The 20,506-nt window shown below is 42.1% G+C and overlaps 1 protein-coding gene and 1 pseudogene across 3 annotated transcripts; both read left to right on the top strand.

Annotated features, from left to right (window-relative positions):
- Positions 1 to 480: 480 nt before the first annotated feature.
- On the top strand, positions 481 to 20,098 carry itga2b.1 (integrin subunit alpha 2b). Of its 3 annotated transcripts, none has more exons than XM_031894704.1 (31): positions 481 to 632; positions 3,728 to 3,893; positions 4,061 to 4,191; positions 4,785 to 4,882; positions 5,738 to 5,885; positions 6,337 to 6,386; positions 6,720 to 6,765; positions 7,823 to 7,960; positions 8,095 to 8,139; positions 8,330 to 8,370; positions 8,682 to 8,738; positions 9,115 to 9,167; positions 9,730 to 9,938; positions 10,238 to 10,420; positions 10,497 to 10,542; positions 10,684 to 10,791; positions 11,060 to 11,115; positions 11,261 to 11,412; positions 12,437 to 12,562; positions 12,820 to 12,887; positions 13,006 to 13,153; positions 13,823 to 13,909; positions 14,353 to 14,432; positions 14,608 to 14,688; positions 15,435 to 15,540; positions 15,832 to 15,981; positions 16,710 to 16,874; positions 18,391 to 18,504; positions 18,645 to 18,746; positions 18,913 to 19,035; positions 19,164 to 20,098. In XM_031894704.1, exons 2-31 carry the CDS (start codon positions 3,763 to 3,765, stop codon positions 19,224 to 19,226), a joined length of 3,105 nt encoding a protein of 1,034 aa, XP_031750564.1. In that variant the 5' UTR covers positions 481 to 632; positions 3,728 to 3,762; the 3' UTR covers positions 19,227 to 20,098. The 3 variants fall into 3 exon arrangements, with proteins under 3 accessions (XP_031750564.1, XP_031750563.1, XP_004918702.1); XM_031894703.1 differs by having other exon boundaries at positions 481 to 626; positions 3,727 to 3,893; XM_004918645.4 differs by lacking the exon at positions 481 to 632 and adding an exon at positions 3,264 to 3,326 and having other exon boundaries at positions 3,727 to 3,893.
- Positions 6,811 to 6,967, top strand: LOC116408089 (annotated as a pseudogene).
- Positions 20,099 to 20,506: the final 408 nt, after the last annotated feature.

A 20,506-nucleotide genomic window follows, 5' to 3' on the forward strand; every position in this document is an offset into this window, starting at 1 on the left:
CAGTCTGAGGGACTGTGAACTGGCCTCTGGCAGACCCCTGATGTAGAGAGTGCTATTCTAAAACAATTTGCAATTGGTCTTCGATTTTATTATTTGCAGTTTTTGAATAATTTAGTTTTATGTTCAACCATCCTCCGTTTGGAATTTTAGCAGCTATATGGTTGCTAGGGTTTAAATTGCTCTAGCAACCAGGCAGTGGGTTGAATGAGAAACTGGAATATGAATAGGAGTGGGTCTGAACAGAAAGATAAACAATGAAAATAATGATAACGGTAAAATTGTAGCCTCAAAGAGCAGTAGATTTTCAGTGACCCTGTTTTGAAAGCTGTAAAAAGTAAGAAGATGAAAGGAAATAATGAAGACCAATGGAAAAGTTGCTATAACATACTGAAAGTTAAGTTGAACCACCTCTTTAATGACTCAGCATGAAAGCTTTGGAGGGTTTATATAAAGATGATGATTTTCCCTGCTAGCCGTGCTGTGCCTGGGCTGCTGATCGCCTGGATGCTGAGCGGAGACTCAAGCCCTAATTTGGTGAAAGCATTTGCTGGAGGGGGGCCCATCTGAGCCACTCAGGGTGGAGTCAGGGTAAAGCAGACCGGGAGACTCGCTGAGAATTTACAACTGCAAGTAAAACATGTTTTTCTTTCTTTTCATCACCCTAACAGTTTATGTTTATACGTTAGCTGGGGATGCTGGGAGTTGTAGTATCTTATAACTGGAAAACAGAGCATTTGGCTTTCCAGCTGTAGATTTTATTGTGCTTTAAATGATGCTGGGATGCTGGGAACCCACTTGCTGCTGCTTCTTCTGATACAAGCCTATGTCTGGGGGTATTTGGCTTCACTTATACTGGTGTCCATATAAGGAGCCCTAAACCTATGTGATTTCAGCTGTGCCTTATCTATGTACATTGCATTCCATAAATATCAGCCTGATGTTACATTACATTATTACATTAACATTTATTTATAAAGCGCCAACATATTTCGCAGCGCTGTACAATAAGTGGGTTACATACATTGGACATACAGAGTAACATATAAAGCAATCAGTAACCAATACAAGAGGTGAAGAGAGCCCTGCCCAAAAGAGCTTACAATCTACAAGGAGAAAGGGTTGAGACACAAGGTGTGGGAATGGGCATGACCAGAGTTGTGAGAGGTGGGGCACAGGGTATTGCTAAACTAGATTAGGGTAAGCCTCTCTAAATAAATGTGTTTTTAGAGATTTCTTGAAGGCAGAGAGATTGGGAGAAAGTCTGACAGTTTGTGGGAGTGAATTCCAGAGAAGGGGGGCAGCCCTTGCAAAGTCTTGAATGCGAGCGTGTGAGGAGGGAATGAGAGAGGAGTTGAGGAGCAGGTCAGTAGGGAGCGTAACAAGCAGGTTGGATGGTACCTAGAGATAAGTTCAGAGATGTAGGGGGGGCAGAGTTATGGACTGCTTTAAATGTGAGGGTCATTAGTTTGAATTTTATCCTGGATGGTAGGGGAAGCCAGTGCAGGGATTGGCAGAGTGGCACGGCAGGGGAGGAGCGGTTGGAGAGGTGTATGAGCCTGGCAGCAGTATTCATTATGGACTGGAGAGGGGACAGTCTTTGGAGGGGAAGGCCAATTAATAGGGAGTTACAGTAGTCCAGGCGAGATATTATAAGAGAGTGAATAAGATGTGCTGACTGCTTGGGTAACAAATCTCCCCCCAAGGGAAGACATATTCATGCTCAATGCATAATTTGCAGGTACAAAGATAGGGCCTGTAATTGTGGCAACATCAGGGCTGTTGTACAAGAGGAGGCATACAGCAGCAATATAATCATATATAATATTTATACACATGGGTAGGAAACGGGGGACTAAGGTACAGCAGACCCCACGATCTGGGCCCCCCGCGACCGCTGGGTCTGCTGTATATAGTTCCGCCACTGTTTATACTAATATTTTATCTTTTGTATTCTGTAACCTATTATGACTGTGGGAATCTGTATTCTGTGGTGGAAACACAAACAGAGCAGACCAAGTGGCACAGTAGTTTAGGGGGAATCAGTGGGTGCACGAATGGTTAAACCATATCAGAAAAAATTGAGCAGGCACTTAAAAAATATCAACATAAAGGTTCAATAAAATAATAAGGTATAAATTTATTGAATATTACATGCACATTACATTTATGGACGTAATATTTAATACATTTATACCCTTTTTTGTTTTATTGAACGGTCACATTGGAATTTTTTAAATGCCTAATCAATTTTTAGCTGATATGGTTTAATTTGCTCCTCCGGCTGTAGGTTTGGGGCTGGGCACCCAAACCCAATGTTTCTACTGGTGAGTCTATACATATGGCACATCTATGGGATTATAAACCTTTTATTATATTTGGGGTCATCCATATTCATTCTGAGCAAAACCTGAGGTTTTACATTCCGTTCCAGTGAGGGTACTTTCTGTAAGTGTCAGTATGTTCTCTCCGTGTCTGGGTAAGATTCCTCCCACACTCCCAAATATACAGGCAGGTTAATTGGTTCCTTAGGAAACTGACTATAGTGCGTGTAACTGTGATAGGGCCCTTAGATTGTAAGCTCACTGGGACAGGGACTAATGGGAATGATGTTTAGCCTCTGTAAAGTGCTGCAGAACATATATATATATTATAAATAAATATATATATATATATAATAAGGACTCCTTTGTGGTTTGGTGCCACTGCTGTTCCATTTCCTGAGTTCCCACCCACAGCCCTGGGCTCAAATGATAAACATTATGCTCTGGTCACACACAAGGAGCCTGGTGGATTGACTGACAGGTCTGTGGTGGGGAAGGGGAAGCAGAACCTTGTGTCTCATATCCCACTTTTCCCTTTTAGACTGTAAGGTTAATGGGTCCTGTTTTCCCTCTATATCAGGCATTATTTCTATGTAATCTGTATATGATAATAATAACACAATTTTGCAGGAGATCATTTGGGGGACCTGCCCAGCATGATGTGTGTGTGTGTGTGTGTGTGTAGGAGTTAATATAAGATTAGGTGAAAATGTGTGAATTGTGTCTGTGGAATTCCTTCATCTGTGGCAAATACAGAAGGCACAATTGTCTAGCGCACAGGATCTGAGTAATGATTATGGCTCTGGGGAATTATGGGAAAGGGTGACATAGAATGCAGAAATTAGGACGGGTGGATGACTAAAGAAAAGATAAGAATATGGGAGTGTTTTCAGAAACCTAAAGGAAGGAACTTAGTGGGAGGCAGTGGGTAATGTGTAGAGAATTATAATAAGAAAAGTGCAACAAACAAGAAGGTAGAGGGTAAAGGGCTGACCTGGAAAAAAAGTAAGTGTTGTTTAGGAAAGAAAGGAACAGAGATGAGGACAAAAGATGGTAAATGTAACAGAGGGTTGGCACAGAGGGTTGGCACAGAGGGTTGGCACAGTGGTAACTAAATGTATTCTGTGTTGGCTTCCAAGAAAAGAAGAAGACATAGGGGTATATTTATCATGCTGTGTAAAAAGTGGAGTAAAACAACACCAGTGATGTTGTTTATAGTAGCCAATCAGATGCTTTGCTTTGATTTTCTAACTGTTAAAATCTAATTGCTGATTGGTTGCGCCTTGGGCAACATCACCAGTAATGCTTCACTCCACTTTTTACACAGCATGATAAATATACCCCTTAGTATCTGGGAGTTTATAGAGAAACATCCATTTCACTGTGTTCTGTGCTCATCTTGCAGGTTTTTTCTGAGATTAAGGACGAAGATCATTTTTTGATGATGGTGCCATGGCTGCTTTTCCTTGTGCTACCCACCTACGTCCAAAATCTGAATCTGGATAAGACTCCCCAAACCTTGTCGGGACCCCCTGGTAGCTACTTTGGCTTTTCCTTGGACTTCTACAAAGGGTAAGTGCATTTGTTTTGTATTCACTGTTATATGGGTGGGCTTGACCAAGGTTAGGTCGTTAGGGGGTTTGGGTAGTCTTAAGTCATTAAACAATGACCTCGGTAGTAAAATGACTTTAGAAAATAGTAGGTGTAGGAAGTATAGTTATATTCTACTTTTGTTTAAGGACCAGCATTGTGGTGGGAGCTCCAAGAATGCAGGCTCTCGAGAGCAACATCACAAAGGGAGGAGGTGTCTTCCTATGTCCCTGGGATCCCAAGGGAAGCAGCTGCACCAACATAAACTTTGATAAGACAGGTAACACGATGGGGTGATCATGGGCATAGGGTTTTCTGGTGAAAGTAGAGGCCGAGGGGCTTCAGTGGCAATTTTTTGGTGAGCTGAATTTCATCAGATGCATGCATTGCATTTTAGCAGTGTTCTTGTGTGATACTGTCTGGCTCATCGGGGGCAGGCCCTGGTGCACTTTATGCCAGTGTTTCCAGATAATTTGATGCATGAAGGCAGCATAATCGCTGATAATGTCTAGAGTGCTGGGGATAGTAGTTTCAAGGTTTAAATGACTGTACCCCAATCCTTCCCACAGGGTCCTAAGTGTATTAAAACACTTTCCCCATCTACAGCATAGGTTCCTACACAAATATAGTGGTACCCACTGCATTGTGCCGAGAAGGCAATGAATAGCTCAGCATGACCTTTCAGGAGTAAGACTTTAGATCAGAAGGTTGCATATACTGTCTTGCCATGAGCAATAAAATGACCTCCATGACTGAGGGGCAAATCCCCTTGCAACGTATTGTCCAACCCCAAACGTAACAGAATGTCTTTCTTCTGAACTCTCTGAACTTCACCAGATGGCAGACCTGTTTTATTGTGTTATCCTTTTACAGGAGATGGAGCGGATCCTTTGGGTAGTTACACCATGAAGGTCTATAAGTCCAACCAATGGCTTGGGGCAATGGTCAGAACCTGGAATACAGCCATTGTGGTAATGTTTTGAGTCTTTTTATATTTGTCAGATCTTCCACCAACAAATCCATTAATGTATCATGATCTGATCAGCCACGTCACTTATTAAGGAGGTATAGACACTGATAAGGCTCAGTCAGTGAACTGCATGCAACACCCAATAACTGACTAATATACTGTTGTGTATTAAATATTAGTGTGTAGTTGTCCTTTTGTAGATATTCCCTTTAGTGAGACAGGATGGGTTGGAACCAGTCAGGGTTTAATGTTTCTGTTGGGATAAAGGGAGAACTTTCCAATCCTATGAGGGTGTAATTCCCATTAGGTGTGTATAAGAAAGACACTACTTCTTTGGCATACAGTTATGGAAAGGATTGAGTGTGCAGTGGAGAGCCTTGGGTTTGTGGACATCAGTGAATGAGGGACTAGCCAGTGTGAGGGCTATTTGCCCTAAAAACAAATGAGAGCCAGGTTATTACTGACTCAGCTTTATCGATATCAAATGTAGGAATCCAAAGTGACAATTATAGGGCATCAGATGGGGAAAAGCTTCTGGTACCTGGCCTAGCCTGTTAATCACCAGCTACTGCCAGCACTAGTATTACAGATTTACCAGCAATGTCCTTGTCAGTAAATTTGTAATGCCCTGTAAAGCCCTGCCTTCCCTGACCCTCTCCACTGCTGATCACCCGTTAAAGCCACAGGCCACCCTCTGCCCCGCCTATAACCCCACCCATTTCCTGGTCCCACCCACCTTTCCGCCACGTAGCTCACCAATTTCCTGTGAATAAACAGTTGGTTCCAGGTTGGAAATAGCCATTTAACTCACTGTTGCTGTGATACTCTTCTAACATCTCTGTTTTATGTTACACAGGCCTGTGCACCATTACAGCACTGGAATTTCATCCAAAGTGACAAGGAGTCTGGCATCACTCCCACCGGGGCATGTTACATAACTGGCAACCTGCATGATATTCATGAATTTGCCCCCTGCAGGGACAACAAGACTGACAGTTACTATGGTATCTAAAGCTCTGGATATATTGAGAGACGACTTCTTTTTGGTGTGTCTTACAGGGAGTGGCACCCTTACTGTGATCCACCATTGGGTCCAGGGATGTCTGTATGTAGTCAAGAATAATCACCAAATAGACCAGTATGGCCACTGTTTCCAAGTCCATTAAAGGTGGCCATATGTGCACAAATGTGCATGATTGCTGCTACTTGTGGTGGTTATTAAGTTCATCTTCTTACCCCAAATCACTTCCTAGTCCCTTGCACAACTGAATGGGATGCCGCCCTACCATAAGCAAGAGAGCAGTCGTGCCAGTGTGGCACAATGTGCCAAAGCGTAAAGTAGAAGAGAATTCACTTATCTAGGGGGGCTTCTTACAGGGGGTACAGCAGTTTGTGTAGTTTTATTTTGAAACTCAGTAACCCTCTCATAAAAACCTGCTGTCTGTTTCTCTACAGCCCCTGACAATAGATATTGTGAGTTGGGATTCAGCGCAGAGATAAGCAAGGTAAGGGGATCATTCTCATTTATATTGGGGAGCATATTTTTATAATTCACAGGGCTAGTGGGACATCTCTCTAATGGGCAAAAGTAGGACGGCTTCTCTCTAGTATGCAGAGATGGGAAGGGGTATTTTTATTTACACAGATGGGAAGACCTGTCTCAAACACACAGACATGGGAGGGTTTCTCACTAGGACAGAGGTGGGAGTGGCTTCTTTCTGACGCACAGAAGTAAAGGGACTTGTACTAAGGCACCATATGCAGGGGAGAGTTTGGTTTTACCTGTATTCTCCAGGGGAAATCACTATGTACATATTTGTTTTTGTCTCCCCATGCAGGATGGGACATTATTAGCAGGAGCACCCGGGGGTTACTTTTTTAAAGGTTAGTAGAATAAAGACTACATTTATTGGATGTTGAGTCACATTTAGCTTTGTACAGTGGCAGTATCATAGCCAATGAGGTCCAACCGAGGCGTGATTATTGCTAATTGAAAACTTTTCCCAATACATTTAGTTCTGGTATTAAATTACATGGATGTTTGTCCAGTACATTCTATGGGGACTACTTTATGTGTTTCCTGTACATTCTGCATCATAAACCAGTTTTCCCCACCAAAAGAGCATTGAGATGCAGAATGTGTGCAGCTTTATATAAATAAAGAAAAATCATAACTTGCACCCAAAGGCACCCCAGCCAATTAGACTGTGGAAGGCAAAGACACTCCAAACACTGGTCAGGAATAAACAGTAGAAGAGACTGGCTCAAATTTTTAGATTTAAACATATAAATATCTTACTGAATACTTCAGTAAATAATAAGGATATTGTCTTACATGAGCCACAACTGTTACACATATATTCTTATTCCTATAAGTATCCCCTGCTACAATATATAAGGATATCAAATGTAACCTGGGTGTTTCAGGAGGTGTATGACTTCACTGCAGCCTTGTGCCTTTATATGGTCACAGAACCCCTCAGTGACTTCTAATATCCTTATCATTTACAGTAGGGGGTACATTATCCCTTATAATACACGAGTGATACTCAGAGTTCCCTGTATAACTCAGCCTGCAGCCTTGTGCCTTTATATGGGCACAGAACCCCTCAGTGACTGCTAATATCCTTATCATTTACAGTAGGGGGTACATTATCCCTTATAATACATGAGTGATACTCAGAGTTCCCTGTATAACTCAGCCTGCAGCCTTGTGCCTTTATATGGGCACAGAACCCCTCAGTGACTGCTAATGTCCTTATCATTTACAGTAGGGGGCTGCTGTAAGATGCCATAGACAGTCGCTATTGGCCTGTGGAGGGCTGTTTGGGCCTCTGTGTACGTGAAATTCCAGGGCCTATTTCGATACCCAGTTCAGGCCTGTCACCAAAACCTTTAATTATATTGCTTCTACTGTTTAACTTTACATTAAAACCTATAGGATTATGCGCTACAGAAGATGTACCTGGCATCTTGAAAAAGCCCCCCGTCGCTGCCCTGCTGAAGGCCTACCCAAGCCGACAGATCTCCCCGAATTTCAGATTTCCACCAACTACGTTTTCACATGATGCCTACAAAGGTGCGTGGGGTACACTCACGGGAGTGCTAAATTGTGTGGCATGGTGGGACATGGTGAAATGGTTACAGGTCTGTATATCTGCTTATTGTGAGTCCACTGAAACCTCAACCAATTATGTGTCTTTGGTTGTCTAGGTTTCTCAGTGGCCTATGGAGAGTTTACAGATGATACTACCCCAGGTAAGAAGGCAGATATGAAGGAACGAGGGCTGGGTATGAACCAAAATGGACTCTTGAAGCCACAATATAGAAGGAGAAGAGTATGGCTAGTGGATAACAGGAGACAGAGGACTGAAATGAAGGCAATACGCTGGGGAATCAGGGGAGGCAGTCTGGTATTTGTCAATAAGATTTGTCTCATCTTTTGCAGAGATTGTGGTTGGGAGCCCAATTTATCCACATATGGGCATTGTGAGTATATACAGAAACATATATACTTATATATAGCATCCCATTTCCCTCCATGCATATTATTATTATTATTTATACATCAATTTAAGCAGCGCTTTACAAAATAGAGGGGTACAGAAGACAGAACAGTTAACATGTACATATAAACAATTCACTAAAATGGTTTGGCTGACTTTTTAAGGCTTATCATATAGATATTCAGGTTTATGTAGAAAAAGGGTTAAAATGAACTTTAATAACTACCTTTTATGTAACAGAAAACACAACAAATCAGTGCAAAGTCAGGAACATAAACATCTTTTTCCCTGCAGGTTGAAATTTATACAAATGACTATCAGTGGAGAATTAACACTTTTAAGGAAGAGCAGGTAAGCAAATACTAGCATAGGGGGGCATACAATATATGGGGGGCTACTGGGTCACTTCCCGCTGGAGTACAAGGTACAGGTAATCACCCTTTGCACTAGCTCTGGCCCCATAGAAGTACAAGGGGCAAGGTAATTGCTAGGTTTGCCCATAGGAGTACAAGGGCAGGGAGATCAGTGTTGGTTCACTATACCAGCACATGGGGCAAAAAAATCACTAGCTCTGTTCACTATAGAAGAACAAGGGGCAGTGAAATTACTAGAATTGTTCACTAAAGGGCTGGGAATTCTCTGGGTATGTTAACTACAGAACAAGGGTTACAAAACTTGTCTATATATATATATATTTATTTTTTAAATAACACCCTCTGCTCTCTAGATCGCCTCCTATTTCGGACACTCTGTTGCTGTTACAGATGTCAACAATGATGGGTAAGTTTGTAGGGAAAACTTGCACACACAGACATGTTATAATTAACACTTTTCTGCACTGTTGGTAGAAATGGGATGTATATGTTCAGGAAATTTTAGTAGAAAAACAAACAAATCGGTAATATGTCTCACACTGCTCAAACCTCACTCCGTCTCTATCAGCCCACGGTAAGGTACTAGAGCTGTAGGGCCCTATGGCTATTTAGGCAGTCTCTGCTGCCCTCTCAAGCTCACTAAGTAGTACTAAAGTACAACCAGTCTTTGAAAACCATATGCAATCTGCTGCTACACATGCTGTTTGGAATAGCTATCAAACATTAATCTGCAGCAAACACCATACCTATCTATACAGAAAAATACTACTGAAAACCTGTATAAATCCCACGGTTATGTACATAACTTTACACAACAATCTTATGCACAGCCAACCCCCGTTTTACTAATTCCTGATATGGATGTTCTAGATCTTCATATGAGACCATGTCAGATGACATGCTGATGGCCTGCCTTATCTACTTCTTACTCTGTAACCTATTCTCTATTGGCTATACTGTGCCTGCAGGAAGGATGATGTCTTGGTGGGGGCCCCTCTCTTCATGGAACGTCGCACTGGTGGGAAGCTGCAGGAGGTTGGACGGGTATACGTGTACCTGCAAAGGACTTACAGTAGATTCAGCAATGACCATCCAGTCCTTCGAGGGACCAGAGTCTATGGGCAGTTTGGCTCTTCCATTGCTCCTTTAGGAGACATAGACCAGGATGGGTTCAACGGTAAGAATTTCACATCAGAAAACATATTTTGTTATTAAGCCTATTGTTACAGGGTGCAAAACACTATGTAAAGGAATGAGAGTCACATTGCACTCCTAAAGGCCAATCTTGTTAAGTTTCGCTATTGTATTTGCTGTCTTATCCCTTTCTGTTGTCCCCCCAAAAAATAATTTTTCTAGTTAATATGGTCTTATCTATATTAGACATGTTATTCTTTTATATTTTAAATTTGAGCTATTAGCCCCCTCTACTTGGTACATTTCATCTCCCAATCATTTTATCTCCTTCTTCCATCCTAGATGTGGCTGTGGGCGCTCCATTCGGGGGAGAATCTGGGGGAGGCTGTGTGTATATTTATCGAGGATCCACAGCTGGTCTGTCCCCCCAACCTTCCCAGATATTGGAAAGTCCTCTACCTCCTCCAACCCAGTTTGGCTTTGCACTAAGAGGAGGGACGGATATTGATGGCAATGGGTACCCAGGTACAAAATAACTTACAGAAGAGATGACCTGTGATTTCTCCATTTCCTCTCTCACGGGTTAATGTGTCTCTTGTAGATCTGCTGGTTGGTGCATTTGAAGCAGACAAAGTCTTTATATTCAGGTGAGATTTGTTTAAGTAATATCTGAATAACTTAAATTCATGTCAAATAGGTTGCCAGGTAATTTGGCTATATGCCACAGTTGCATTGCATGCTAAGGTTTTCCATTCTCTGTTATCCGTCCCTCTCCTGGTCAACCCTAGGGCCCAGCCAGTTGTTGTCCTTCAGGCCTCGTTGTCCTTCCACCCAGAAGCTCTGAACCCAGATGTGAAGCTCTGCAAACTTCCTCAGAGTGGCGCCGCTGTCAGCTGGTGAGACGGGGGGGGGGATTGAATTGTAACATTTCATTGCTGGAGGGGCCCAGTTGATGTGTTCAGCATATATCCAAGGCACTGACTCTGGTGCATGTTGGGTATGAATTAAGTTGATATTACACAAGGGTGCATAGGTATTATATGAGAATGTATATGGAAGGGGAAATAAATTAAAAATAAATCTTATGTTCAGACAGGGTATAATTCTTACAAAAACACCTGCTGGATATTATATGACTGGGTAATGAGGTCTCTTCTTTTTTAGTTTTACACTTCATGTCTGTGCTCAAGCGTCAGGTCGTAACCTTCCAAAGAAAATCAGTAAGATTATATCCACGTTATCACCGTTTTTATTTCCACTCCATCTTTACTCTCTGTTCAGCTCACAGGCTGCCAACTGCCAACTTTCTCTTGCCTTGCATCACATGTACCCCGCCCCATGCTTTGTTTCTATTACTCCCCTAAGGTCTCTCAGCTGACCTCCAACTGGATCGTCTGAAGAGCCGATTTGCCCGAAGAACTTTCTTCTTGGATTCCTCCCAGCCGAGTAAAACCATAGACATGGAACTTCATAGCAACTCAGCTCAGCTCTGCCATAACCTCACAGCCTACTTGCGGGTACCTCACATTCCTGTAATAGCTAGTAAGGCTTAAGGACCCCATACACGGGCCGATTTTTTACTGTCAAACGACCGATTCCTGAACGATCCGATACTATCGTTAAGTTATCGTATAGTTGATGGTGTGCGAACGATCGTCGGCCCACTAATCGACCCGACATTATCGTCCCCAAAATCGATCGGCCAGGTTTAAAAATTTTAGTAGTTTAACGATAAAATCTGCCAGTTGGTGTGAGTGTCAGACATTTGTCTTCGAACGATTGTTCATGATTGCCAGCAGCGGAAGTCAACGAAAATAAATAAATACCGCTTCCGCCACGACATTGGATCGTACGTAGATGTACGATCGTACGTATTTTACGATAATGATACGATGAAATCTTTTGCAAATTATCGTTGCCCGTGGATGGCATATCGTATGGAAACCTCGCCATACGATCGTTTGTCGATATAATCGTTCGTCGCACAACTAGTGAAATCGCCTTGTGTATGGGGACCTTAAGACCTGTTATTGTAAGCAACATACAACTTCTCTTCTCTACTTATGAAACATTGAGCTTCAACATCAATAAAACAAACCAACATTTCTTATGTTCTCCTGCTGCATGAGACAAGGCTTCATAAAGGGCCCAGTGAGGCCTAAATGTTACCATTTTGGTGTATGTCTTTCTTATGTAATAGTCACTAGATTTACCCATTTTTCCATTCACAAACATTAACATCAGTACTACCAGTAGGAACAAACTAAATCTGGTCATTAGCAGGAGCCTTCGCTCATTTGAGTCGCCAAATGAGCAAATCATTGCATGATTTGGCCATCCATTGTCACCAGCCAATAGCACTGCATGCATGGCCACCTTAACATGTGTCCCAGGTGTGAAACAAATCAACATTTCTGAAATATAACATTCTGTTATAGGGGGAAACATAAAAGGTCTCTGTTGTATTTGCACCTGTAGAGTAGGGAGTTATGATCTAATGTCAATCTTTAGGGAGAATCATATATAATTTCTATCTCACAGGCAGAATCGGAGTTCAAGGACAAACTCAGCCCTATAGCCGTAAGTGTAAACTTCAGTCTGGTGAAAGAACAGTCCCCAGACACAGTCCAGCCCACCCTGCACGGGACCACCTTCCTACAAGAGCAAGTAAGATAAATTTCTATAATGGCCTAACTGCTTTAGAGTAGATCATCCATGTAGTATAGGCGACACTGAATAAGAACCTTCTTATTTCATATGATTAAACTATAGATGATAATGGACATAGTATACTTTATTATAATACTGATAATAAGTGAACATTGCCTACTGTTTATCAGTGCAAATAATCGTATATCACAGTGGAAGCATCCATAGGATTAAACCATCTTACTAAGAGCATTTCAATTTCTCTCTTGCTTCAGACAAATATACTGTTGGATTGCGGTGATGACAATGTCTGTATCCCAGACCTACATCTAAATGCCAACTGGTAAGCAACAAAGTAAAAAATAACTGTTCCAATTAGTCTTCGGATTTTGTGCTAATTATTTGGGCCTTTCTGTTCTGTCTGGCACCTTCCTTACTATGAATTTTCTTTAACTTCCAAGGTCTGCAGATCCTCTACTTATTGGGATAGATAACCTGGTACATGTCCAGTTCAATGCCACCAATTTTGGAGAAGGAGCCTATGAGGCGGAACTGCACGTCTGGCTGCCACAGGGGGCGCACTACATGCAAGTGTTGGGGGAGGCAGAGGTGTGTGTGCATGAAAGCATTACAATATGGTAGTGTTTGTTTTGAACTTTTTCTAGTTCCAGTCTTTCCTTTGTGGTCAAACAATTTTGAGGCCCACCTTTGCTCATAACAAGGTTAATTGCCATTATACTAAGAATGTCCAGAACAGCATATTAAAATTAATAAAACTATATGCAACTGAGGACAAACGTGTGTCTTCTTTTGGATTCTATATCTTCTACTATAACAGGGATCCCCAACCTTTTTTACTTGTGAGCCACGCTCAAATGTAAAAAGTGTTGGTGAGGCAAACAACCATGAAAGTTCTTTGATGATGCCAAATAAGGATTGTGATTGGCTATTTGGTTGCCCCGTGTGGACTGCTGGCCAGCAGGAGGCTCTGCTTGGAGTAAAACTGCTTTTCTGTGCTTTAAAACTTGCCGCCAAGCCAGAAATGTAAAAATGGCACCTACTGAGGCCACTGGGAGTAACATCAAAGGGGTTGGTGAGCAACACGTTGCCCCCGAGCCACTGGTTGGGGAAATAGTGTAGGGATAAAGAAGTTACAGGTCATTGGAGGACAGTGGTGAGACAAGGGCAGGATGTGAGATGGAAGTTGAAATGACATTCAAGACACACGTCTCTGGAGAACTGTTATCATCATGTAATTTTAGGTTTCTGTCCTTCTAGGAGAAGATCCTGTGTTCCCCAAAAAAGGGAAACGAATCAGAAATTGTGGTTTGTGAACTGGGGAACCCAATGAAAAATGGAGCCAAGGTTTGTACTTGACTAGAGGTGGGTTAGCTAAAAGATTCTGATGGGCCCTGTGGCGTGTTCATTCTTTGGGGCTCTCTAGTATTATGGCAGGTTTGGGGGTGACACTAGTCTATTGATTTTTTGAGGCTCAGTTCAGTTGATGATCCCCAGAGGTTTAGATACCTCTGGAAATGCTATTTACACCTTTGCCCCCTCACACGATCTTTATCTACTAAAACAAGTCTCTTCATGCTCCTGCGATAGCTCTCTCTCTTATTTGCTTGTTCATTCCATCACGTTGCCTGTCTCTCTTTCACTGCTGCTTATTCCTTTGTTTCGCGAGATTTTCTGACATAAACCGTGGCCCTGTGACTACTAAGTAATGAGCTTCTAAATAGGATAAAGTGCATAAGAGGATAAGCCAATTGGTCCTAAACTAGGAAAACATTTCTTTCTTTCTGTAGATTCACGCAGACCTGCAGCTCAGCTTCAGTAACCTGGAGGATTCTGGGAGCACTGTCACCTTCCAGATGCAAATAAAGAGGTGTTTTTTATTTTTCATTACTAGCACACAACACTATCACTGTACAATATACAACACAGTAGTAAACACCATATCATGCAGTGAGACATATGGCCGCCATGGCTGTGAGTTATTTACCAATCTGATCAGGAAGGTCAAATGGAATAATACCTTGTTATTCCATCTTTTCTTTCAGCCGTAACAGTATAAACTCAAACAGCCCAGTCTTTTTGGTGAAGATGGCAGTAAATGTGGCAGCAACCTTAGAACTGCGGGGGTGAGTGTCCATATGATTGTGTCTGGGGAGCAAACGTAGTATGGGTGCAGGGTCTCCAGGTGATGATTTAACTGAGTCTTCCAGTGACTCTTGGTATGTGAAATTCTACTAAACCTCAAACAAGCTGCTACTAAGACTTGCTATATCTACCTTATTATATGCCAATTATCTTCTCCACTAGAGAAGATCATCTCAAAATTGTCCACGCTCAAGTCCATCATTAATGCTGCTGCCAGACCCTCATAATTTCAGTTTTGTGTTGACACGTTCCTACATTGATACCAGTATCTCCAAAAATCAAATTCAAAATTGTCAATCTTCTAGGAATCTCTCCATAGAAATGCTTCTAAGTTCATTACTTCTCTGAGCTCAAAATACTCCTAACCTGACAGCTTTTCTTCAATGACCTTCACCTTTCTTAACCAAATAGCATGTTTACATCTACAAGAACTATCCTGCTTTGCTATATATATATATGTTCACACTCACTAAGCCCATCTAGCAATAAAAGCCTCTTTTCTTTCCCTCTGCATTTTACCAACTTGAGTTTCTTCCATTCCCTGACCTCTCTAGAACATAAGCTCTTTTATTTGGAAACATATTATTCATTCCTATCAGCATTTATTCTTATGGAATATATATAGTCTGTATTAAATGGACTATTACACAGGAGGCATTAGAACCCATATCTTTTCTATACGTTGTCCTCTACCACATACAATATCCCTTTCTTCTAAATCACTCAGGAGTTCTCACCCTGCTGAGGTTGTTCTTCCATTACCCAACTGGGAACCAAGAGAAGAATCAAGAAAGGTCCAAGACTATGGGGAGGAGGTGACACATGTCTACGAGGTATATTCTGGAACTGGATAAGTTCAAGGTTTAAAATGCAAATACATTTGTTTCTATGAAGTATCTTAATTGTGGTAACTAAGTAGAATTCAACTACATGTACAGAAAATATTAATCTATGCACCATTCTAGTTGCACGCTTTACTATACAGGCAGGCCCACACTGGGATTTCAAATAAGCCCTGGCATTTCAAGTGAGGCCCAAACCTCACTATGTGAATTTTGTATGATATTATACCACAATACTAGACACGATGATTTTGTTTCTCATTCTGTGCTCTTTGTCTCTAGTTACACAATGCTGGGCCGAGCTCAGTCCATGTCCAGCTGGTTTTACAGAGCCCAGAAACCTATCAAGGTGACTACTTGCTGTATCCCCTGAGTTTGGAGGTTGATGACAAAATGAATTGTAAGAACCAGTCAAAGCTCAACCCTTTACAGGTCAGCAGGTGCTCTTTATTTTTTATATGGCTTGTCATACTAACCTTTGGAGGTCCAGCCTTTTCCTGTTAAAACCTTCTATCTAGTCTGAGGCATAACTGGACCCATTCATGTCTCAAGGAAGATGATCATATCAAATTATGCAGTGAGCACACCTAACTGTTCTGTTCCACATACAGCTTAAGCACTGCAATGGCACATCAAGCTGGGCACCTCACAGGTCCTCTGTACTCCTGGGCCTCGGCAGTGGAGGTTCTGCTGTACCCATTGCTATGCTCTTCTATCTACGTTTATCTGTCTTGTTATCAGACTTAAGGTGCCCATACACTATAAGATCCACTCGCTTGGCGACCCGATATCCCCACCTACGGGTGGGCGATATCGGGTAGCAAGTAACTTAAAAAAAAAATAATCCGATCCCCAGGGCCAAACGATCGGATTACATTTGTGGTTATGGGGCAGTCGGTTCGGGGACTGCATCAACGAGCCGATGCAGTCCCTGATCCGACCGGATTTTCTAACCTGGCCGATCGAGATCTGGCCAATTTCAGGCCAGATATCGGTCGGCCAGGCCGCTCTGTTCTGCCCATACACGGGCCGATTAGCTGCCGAATCGGTCCAAGGGACCGATATCGGCAGCTATAGTCGGCCCGTGTATGGGGACCTTTACTAGTCCACTGTGTGTCCATATGTTTCCTAGAGCCTTACAGCTTATCTTTTATATACAGCTGGACATGTTCATTGCCACTGAAGCACCTGTCAGTTATAGCACTGGCAGCAATCACAGGTTGGACAAGAGAGACGTGAGGAAAGAGACCACAGATGATTTCATAGATGAGAGAAAGAACCACACAAAGAAAGAAGAGACCCATCAGAAGCACCCAGTATTACTGGTATAACCCCAATAGCAACATTTTCTAGGGATTTTAAGGGTAATAGATAACATACCCTTACTGTTCAATATAAGGATCTCGCTTTGGAGTTCTGTGAACATACAAAAGCAGAAGGCTGCAGGTCTTTAAATAGGGCATAGAACTTTAAGGTAAGGTCTAATGTTTTTTGTATTGAAGCAGTCTGTAAAGTATCCCTTATAATACATAAGGTATTCAGGTGGGGGTGTGTAAAGTTCCTTGGGGCAGGGGTGCAGAGCACTAGAAATGTGACCATTACTGTCACAATGCCCACCAATCTTTAGCTGGACAGTAAAAGATGGGAAGACACAGAGAACTGTCGACCAATGAACATTAGAAGGGTGAACTCAATTCAAAGGGGAACTCCATCCAAACACAACTTAAAGGAGAAGGAAAGTCATTTTGGCATTTTACTGCCAATAGATTTGCCACATTAGTGCCACCTAGAACTCTATATTTATTCTGCAGAAAGCTTTACCATACCCGAGTAAATAGCCCTAGAAGCTCCCTCCTTTTGTTTAAGATTGCAGCTGCCATTTTAGCTTGGTCTTCCTAGCTTCCTGCTACAGCTCTAGAGGCTGGTAGCTCAGATTACACATTCCTAAGGTCGGGGGGGAGGGAGTTTTATGAATTCTTAAGGGAGGGGGGGGGGAGCAGGAGAGAGGAGCGAACTGCCCAGACTCTGGCCCCTGGAATGAAGGATTTTTCTGAGAGAGGAAGTCTGATACCAAAGACCATGTTTACAAAAAAGGACATAAGAAATCCTGTGTTTCTTTTGATAGAGGACTCCAGCTTTTCTGTGAGTGCTTATGGCTGTATTTACACAGACTTTTCTGATAAAGCTTACTTAGTTTTTAACTTTCCTTCTCCTTTTTAAAAAGTAAACATAATTTCAAGCAGCTTTACAATATACATCAGCTGAAAAATATTCAGCCTTTTTATGATTTTTTATGTAATTATATGGTTTGGACAGCTCCCTAAGCCTGGGCCCCTGTTCTACTTTGAGACTCATAAAAAAAATAAAATGTAACAGTAGTCGTCTGTCCTCAGCCTGCCTTCGGCCTACATCATCCAAATCCCACAATTCCAAGTACATGTGATGTCAACAAGGAAAGGAACACAGTGCAATGCACTGTGGAGTATGTAGTTCCTGCATGCTGTCTGTAAGCTGTGGAGTTACAGATTGTAACATTAATGTTTTAGTCCCTCCTCCCCTGCCAGGATTTCAAATGATGCAGAAAGAAAAGAACTGTTTTGCAGCTGGATTTAAGCATATAATTTTTTTTTTTTTTTTTTTTTAAAGAAACAGATTACAGTGATAGGTATATTAGGGGTTTCTGTGTTGTGTGGGGGTCTTTAACAAATTTTGGTGTGGAAGCTGGAGTTCCCTTTTAAAAGATAAAACCAGCTTTATATTCTAAACACAAACACAAGTATAAAGTAGACTGTATTAGAGAAATACAGAATTCATGGCCCTTCATCCTTATTATTATTACAGAACTGTAGCAGCGCCCCCTGCTGGGAGGTGATCTGCTCAATGGAGAATCTGGACAGAGGAGAAAGAGCAACAGTGAAGCTTCACTCAATACTTTGGATTCCCAGTTTGCTAAAGGTTAGATATGGCTAAACAGAACCGTTCATTTCAATACTGAGTATCGATTTTGTCCTGTTAAATAATCTATAGGGAAGATACTCTAATACTCTTTAGGGTCATGTAGCTTTATCTGTTTTTTTTTCTTTTTCCCCTTACAGAGGCCTCAACAGCAGTTCATCCTCCTTTCTCAGGGTTCCTTCCAGGTTACAGGTGTCCCTTACAAGATTCAGCCTGAAACTCTATTGACCGGGGAAGCCGCAGTAAGCTCAGGGGGCTTCTGTTAGGAACCCTCTTTAATTTTTGCAATTAACCTGATACATCCCAAACCCTGAGTTACTTTTCCAGCTCTTTTCCACAATAACTTTCTCTTCTTTCATATGTGCTCCACATTGTAGATTTCAATCCCCTATTCTCTCTCTTTCCCAGGCTAACACCACTGTTTTATGGGTGAGCCCAGTTGGTCAGAAGGAGATCCCACTGTGGTGGATAATTGTAGGGGCCCTTGGGGGACTGCTTCTCTTGGCACTGTTCGTATTTGTCATGTGGAAGGTAAGTGCAGTGGGGGTTCGACTGGGGGAACATTCTGTAAGTGATGCTGCCATTTCTTGATATTGGGGTAAGTGTTTCTGTTTCTCTGCCTTATAGTGTACAAATGTTTGCTTTCTCTTTTATCTCAGCTTGGATTTTTCAAGCGGACAAGACCACCAACTGAAGATGAGGATGAACTAACCAGTGACTAGTTGGGTAGCCCTCTGACTCTGGCTTGATAAGCTACACTGGATTTCAACCTTACTACATTGTCTACACTGCTGGCCCAGCTAGTGCAACTTGCACATCAAGCTCCAGTTCACTGCTCCCATCACTGTGCATTATCATCTGCTATCCATTGAGAGAAGGGTGTCTGCCTTCAGCTCCTGCTAAAGTGCTAATACTGAGCAGTTTAGCCAGAAACCCACTGGATTTAAGAATATTTGCAACAAAATTGTACCTGTGGACTTCGTTTGGCTGATGGAGCTAGACCCCCACTAAAACAGCATATGGAACAGACAGTAAAATAGACCAAACCGCCTTAGTCTCTGACCTTTTAGAACCTCCCTCCTGATTGCCTTATAGGACATGACTGTGGGTTGGTCTGTAAATGTAAATAGCATGCGGGGGTTGTACCAGGGTTCCATTGCATTTCAGACTGCTCTACATTCTCCACAATCCTAGGGTTATCAATTATAATTACAAAAGCACAGCAATATAGGTCTACTGCTCACTTCCCTAGCTGGCCATGAAAAAGTTTCCTTTGAATCATCAGGCCGGCCCTCTTTCTATGCTTACCAGAGTTTCCAGTGACTTAAAATGTAACTGGGGGCTTTTCAGCTTTTAATAATGGAACCCTGGGTCTGGGTTTGGACATCCATACTATAGAGCAGGCTAGCCAAAATGAAGGCCTGCAAAATGGATTCTACTCTCCAAGGGATCCCTTTAGCATTCAGGGCTGTCAAAGGCCCATTAGTCTGTGTATGTTTGTAAAACAACCCAATGCAACGGATTTTAAAAGAAAAATTAAGGTTTATATTGGGTTTGGAACCACCTTGAATAAATGTATAATAAATATAATGAACATGTTTGTTGTTTTTTTGGATCTGCAGACCTTCATATTTTAGGGTGGGCTAATTAATTGCCATTGTTCTTTAGATCATAAGTAGTGATGAGCGACTTGTTTCGCTTTGCCAGAAAATTCATGCCTGGTGAATTATTTTGTCCATCACTAATCATAAGCCCAAACCAGTGCAAGTGGGATGCATTTATTGTGATCATTAGCTAATGAGACATGAGACACACATCTTGGTCTGAGATACAGAGGGTGGAGGGTTCAGCATGAACTGTAGAAATGGCCAAGATGCATATATATAGCGGCACCATAGAATAAGGTCTTTGGCTGGTTGGCCCCAGTATAGTTTACAAAGATAAGATCAAGGGTTGTCACATGGGGCAAGGTTCAAGAAATGGGCTCCAACCTCATTAGAAC

Source organism: Xenopus tropicalis, chromosome 10, assembly GCF_000004195.4.
Source record: "Xenopus tropicalis strain Nigerian chromosome 10, UCB_Xtro_10.0, whole genome shotgun sequence".
Taxonomy (NCBI): domain Eukaryota; kingdom Metazoa; phylum Chordata; class Amphibia; order Anura; family Pipidae; genus Xenopus; species Xenopus tropicalis.